Consider the following 6,000-nt stretch of genomic DNA (forward strand, 5'->3'; position numbering starts at 1 on the left):
CGGAAACACCTGAGCAGAGGTATTAAGCTTGCTGCTAGCAAGAAAACTGACATTAACCCCGTACATTCCACAAGGAAAAAACACATTTAATGTGTATAGTCTCAAATGGTAAATCAGAGACTCCGAACTGTCAGTAATCTCTAAGGGAGACAACCGTGACAAATTCATCCCACAAAAAAAGAAAAGCCATCACATGGTTAAAATAAAAATGTATGACTTGAAAAAAAGGGAAGGAAAAAAAATGAAAGTTGACTGTGGCGGGAAGGGGATACATCTGAAAACACAGCTTCTCAATTTTGCTCAGTTTTATGTAAGACTTGGTTCACACATTCACAATATTGTATTTCAAATTATGACAGATGATCCCATGAAAAAAAAAGATCTGGTGTGTCTGGAAAATACAGAATCCATTACTTCAGAGGGACAGCGATTCTTGCATCATACAAAGCTCTTACCAGACATGTTACCCCAGCAGTAAGTATCTCTCCTACCGCTAATCTGGTGTATACAATTAAAGATTACTAATTTCATTTACCATTTTGTCCTCTGTGATAGAAACACTTGGGAGATTGACGCTAAGAGGAACATGAAGACTGGTTAGATTGTCTCTCCCTTACTTCTGTTCCTTTAGTGCTTTTTACATATTACTGAGAAGAAAGAGATGAAATAGGGATGGCGCCCTGTAATGTGGTTGGGTATGCTTATACGAGGGGCTGCTGATAAATCTTTGGCTTTGTGATCTTTTTTTGTTTCTATGGTAACAAATGTTACATCACATGAAAGCCTTATGTGTCTAATATATGTTTTCAAAATGTTGTTCATTGCTTATGGCAACAGTGTTCTACGCACACGGGAAACCAAAATGGCAGAGTCTAATGCAATATTCACAGCAACTGAGAGCAGAGGGGTGATAAAAGTCTTGTTTCTGCAAGGAAAGTCCGCAAACGATATTTATAATGATATGCCGCAGTCATTGGGGGATCAATGCCCTTCATATTCCACAATTAAGAACTGGGTTGCCAAATTTAAAACGGGCCACTTCAGCACCAATGATGAGGAACGTCCTGGACGACCGAGAGTGGTGGTTGTTACGGAGATCGCCGATGCTGTGCACAACCTCATACTGGACAATTGACGAATTTCAGCTAAAGCAATAGCAGACATCATGGGGATTTCACGTGAACGTGTTTGTGTCATGATCCATGAACATTTGGACATGAGGAAGCTATCTGCAAAGTGGTCCCCAAATGTTTGACAACAGATTAGAGAAGCATGCGAGTGAAAACTTCCCGGTCTATTTGTCAGCGTTTCTGGACTGCTAAGAATTTCCTGGATTGACTGGTCACTATGAATCCCCCTGCATTTATTTGTATGACACTGAAAACAAGGAGCTATCAAAAGAGTGGAGTCACAGTGGTTCTCCTCAGCCAAAGAATTTTAGGGTGCAAAAATCAGCCACTAAGGTGATGGCGCCTGTATTCTGGGATAAGGAGGGCGTGCTGCTAGTGGACTACCTTCAAAAGGGTTCCACCATCAATTCAAGGTGTTACATTGAACTTTTGGACCAATTGAAGGCAGCTCTGAAGGCCAAAAGGCACGGCAAGCTGTATAAAGGAATCTTGTCCTGCAAGACAATGCCTCCACTCACACTGCACAAGCGACCACGGTAAAACTGCTGGTTGACCACCCACCTTATTGACCAGATCTAGCTCCCTCCGACTATCATCTGTTTCCAAACCTGAAGAAACACCTCAAGGGTACCAAATGTCACACCATTTCTGATGCCATGACTGCTACGGATGCCTGGTTTGAGGCACAACCAAAATCCTTTTTGCTAGGTTTACAGAATTTGGAATACCGATGTAGGAAGTGTGTTGACATAAGTAGAGAGTATGTGGAATAAATGTAAAGTTTCATCATCTGATCTTATTTCTTTATGGGTAAAGCCAAAGACTTATGAGCAGCCCCTCGTATTACCCTCTACTTTAAAAATTGTTAAAAATTAAAAAAAACTTGGAGCTTTAGCTGTAATTTTTAAGTCACTAAAAATAGAATGCAGGAAAGAGAATTAATATGGTCACTGGTATTTCAACCAACTTTGTATTAATGAATACAAAGTGAAGTACAAGTACAAGTATGAGTACAAGTGAAGAAACTTTCATATATCTTTTTTCGAGCAAAATACCTTTTTCTCCATTTATGAGCCAGTTCTCTTCCCTTTTGCTCCCTAAACCTAAACATTTACTTTGAAAAACTGCTAAAATCTGTCTAGAGATATTAAGATGTACTGTTAGCTCATTGAGAGATCACACACTGCCCATAAAAGTCTATGGAGAGAAGAGGGACTACAAGTAAGCAGGAGCGTATTAAAGGAGGGGTAGGGAAACACAGAGGCTTGAATAGTGGGTGTTTTACGGTCTACACTGTTTTCAGTTTTTGTTTTATTTTTGAGGGTGTGATTTAGATCTAGAGGAGCAATAGGTCCTCTGTGTGTGGAGTGTAATTGAAACATTATAGTTAGGGAAAACTGGTGAAAAATGCAAGATAAAAGTCTTTTTATGCTAAAATTAGTGTTATTCCTCATTTACACACACCTTTATTCTAAAAAGTCACCTGAAATAAGAGTTATGCTTTAATCTATGTGAGGATACCAAACTGAAGTGGTGCTACAAGACTAATTCTTCTTTTTACATTTAGAACTGAACTAAACTTACCAGAAAAGGAGGAGATTCCTGAGAACCAAGATGATTCTAGCGTCACAGAAGATTCACTGCTGGAAGAGTCTGAAACTCCGGGGCCAGCAAAGTATGAACAGCCATCAGAATACCATTCTGGGCCTTCTGAGATGACCACACCAGTTAGAAGGCGGTTGAATGGTCTCTTGCCCAGGGGTATAATCCTGTCAAGTTCTCAATATGAACGAGTTGAAGATCTAGATGACATGGATGGATTTGGCTGTGCAGTTGCAGGACAATGTCGGCACTTGCCAGAGGATAGACAGGCCAAATACATGTCCTATATCCTGGCTTCGGCAGATTTATTTCGTGCACACCCAGTCCTGCCTGAAGTTGACGTTTTAATCGCCAACCTTCGGACTTTCCTGGAGAGTTTTGAGCAGTCCTCACCTTGAAGCACTTCTGGTTCTTCGGATTAGTACAATTTTTTGAAAAGACAGAAAAGAAAACGCAAAAAAAGTTGTCATTTTTTAAAAACGTTTTACTAGATTTTTGCAGAATAAATTGAAAGAAAAGTAATCACTCAGAAAGCCGTTACAAGTAGAGGTGCAATATATTATCAAAAGTGTAAGTCTGTGTTACCGAACAGTTGCAATGGAGCAACAAAACGCCCCGTACACTGCACTAGCATTTTACAGCTCTCAAACATTATTGACTCTGAGACACAATTTCAGCTCTTGTAAATACTATACAGCCAATTCCTGTCATTAAAAAACTGTATTCGTCTACTTGTGATGAAGCATTATGTCGGGAAGCTTTTGTGAAAGAGTGATGTAGCTGGATAACTGCTTAAAAGCGTTTTCCAGTCTAAGAAGAAAAGTTGTCAGTCACTTGATATGACTGCAGAGTGTTAAATAATGACTGTGTGTGATGTGCACACTGACACGATTCCCCTGTATTACTCCTGTATAAGCACATGTATGTGATTTATATAATGCAGTCAAGGGCCAACTAGACTCTACTCTGCTTGAACACTGAGAAGTGGGGAACAGTCTAGTCGGCACGTGACTGCAAGTATAAAAATCCTATAAATAATTGCATAACCGTTCACTCGTGCAGCGAATACAGCGAAATCGGGACAGTGCATTGTACAGCCGTCGTGATTTCATTAGTCATGTAGAGTGACTGAAGATTTTTCTTCTTAACCAAAGAGACACTTTAAAGGGAATCTGACACCCTATTGCTTTTGTTTTAGTTAGTAATATGGGCATACAGGTGGCATAGACATGAATTTAGCCATACCTGTATTCCTGCTGGATGAGGGGTCGTTCGGCAAAAATCCTCTTTTATATCTTCCGGGCTATGGGGCGTGTACTGCCCGGAAGATAAGCCTGCCTCCGGTCTTCATTATACAGGATTCCTCCTCCCCTTCTCTTCAGAGTCCCAGTAGCGTCAAGGGCGTGGCCGGAAATCCCACGCCTGCGTGTTCTGCCTCCCGTGTCTCCCCTGCACTGTGAAGTAGCAGTGGCTCTCCCGCACCTGAGCACTTCAAAATTGGAGCCTGTGCCCAGAGAAGGGCCTAACAGTGCAGAGAGGGACAGCAGGCATAATGTGCAGGCTTGATATTTCTGACCACGCACCTGATGTCACAGGGACACCAGGGAACAGAAGAAGAGGAGGAATCTTGTGTAATGTAGACCGGAGGTCGGCTTATCTTCCGGGCAGCGCATGCCCCATAGCCTGAAAGATAGAAGATATAAAAGAGGATTTTTGCCAAAAATCAATGAGGCATATAGGTATGGCTAATTTCACCATGTAGAAATACAGACCTTTGTTCATCAGTGGTTTGGATCGGCGTTTTCACCAGTGTTTGGTCAGTGTGTCCTTTTTTCCATCAATGCTTCATCAATGATTTTCAGTTACCAAAAAATAAACTACAAAGCTTCTCCGATTTACTGTAATGTTCATTTTAAGGACAGCACACGGGCTGTACACTGATGCTATCCGTGACTTTCATGGATCCATAGATTTTTATGGGTAATTTTCATCTGTCACACGTATCAAATACAGGCATGTTTCAATGATTTACACCAACATGTAAACAGCTCAGTAGACTATAATGTGTACATGTTCTACAAGTGAAAATCACGGATAGAGCTTGTACGTGATTCACAAATGAGGCCTTAGGGAGAGTTTTCCTTAAGTAACTGATCAGATATGAACTTTATTTTTCCACTGCACTTTAAAACATAAAATCTGTATTGATTACTACATGCAACTTCCTCATAATTGTCTGTACTGGTTTCTAAAAGTAAACCTCTGTATGGCATGGTAATGGCAGCTATAATTGCAGCCCCATTTTCAAATCTGACATCTGTCAATTTATATGTCAATAACTTTGGAAGGCTTTAACTTATTAACCCCTTAACAATTAGTGACACACACACACACACACACACACACAGCTTTGCATGGAATGGAGAAATGGAACGGGCTCAGGAGCTGAGCCTGCTCTATTCCTGGTAGATGATGGCTGTCTTATTCATCTATCATATGCCTCTAACAGCCGCTGGTTTAGTTCTGCCTGCAAAGCACCATTCACTATACTGGGCATGGCCTGAACGCTGATGGCGCCAACAGCATAAGCTTTGAGCTCTGGCTACATAGGCTCTGAAGTTTTATAAAGAATTGAATACAAGAGTTTTAAAGGCTAAGTATAAAATATAACAACTTGAGTTGATATGAAAAGATTAAAAAGATTCAGTTTATATAATTACAATATCATGGTGCAAAATAATGGGTGAGAACCCACGTGCTAGTGAGAGAGCCCAAGCAAGACCACCAAAGGAATGGGAAGTCCAAAGGGAAAGGACTCAGTATAACTATAGTCATGTCATATAGCTGACAAGTGGGGAGCCTCCAACACATACTCCAAAAGGTATAATGGATAGACCACCATGCAACTGACCAGTGTCAGGCAATTACTATGCAAGAGGCAACAAACGGGTCAGCATAAATTGTAAAGTTAAAGTCCTAAGACTTACACATGGCTAAGATGGTCGCCTGGACGTCTCACAGCAAGAAAAATAAGTTCTTTTTCTTGCTGTGAGACGTCCAGGCGACCATCTTAGCCATGTGTAAGTGTTAGGACTTTAACTTTAAAATTTATGCTGACCCGTTTGTTGCCTCTTGCATAGTAATAGCCCCACACTGGTCAGTTGCATGGTGGTCTATCCATTATACCTTTTGGAGTATGTGTTGGAGGCTCCCCACTTGTCAGCTATGACATGACTATAGTTATACTGAGTCCTTTCCCTTTAGACTT

General features: G+C 40.9%; 1 protein-coding gene across 5 annotated transcripts in view; it reads left to right on the forward strand.

Moving 5' to 3' along the window:
* Positions 1 to 4,971, forward strand: part of LOC142292139 (uncharacterized) — a 218,340-nt gene extending 213,369 nt beyond the window's left edge. For 2 of the 5 annotated variants that reach the window (XM_075337285.1, XM_075337286.1), the window contains 2 exons: positions 360 to 474; positions 2,698 to 4,967. In XM_075337285.1, coding sequence (XP_075193400.1) covers positions 360 to 474; positions 2,698 to 3,130 — 548 coding nt within the window. In that variant the 3' untranslated portion in view covers positions 3,131 to 4,967. Of the gene's footprint in view, positions 1 to 359; positions 475 to 2,697 lie in introns of all 5 variants that reach the window. The other 3 variants (XM_075337288.1, XM_075337287.1, XM_075337289.1) reach the window with 2 other exon arrangements.
* Positions 4,972 to 6,000: the final 1,029 nt, after the last annotated feature.

Source organism: Anomaloglossus baeobatrachus, chromosome 2, assembly GCF_048569485.1.
Source record: "Anomaloglossus baeobatrachus isolate aAnoBae1 chromosome 2, aAnoBae1.hap1, whole genome shotgun sequence".
Classification (NCBI taxonomy): domain Eukaryota; kingdom Metazoa; phylum Chordata; class Amphibia; order Anura; family Aromobatidae; genus Anomaloglossus; species Anomaloglossus baeobatrachus.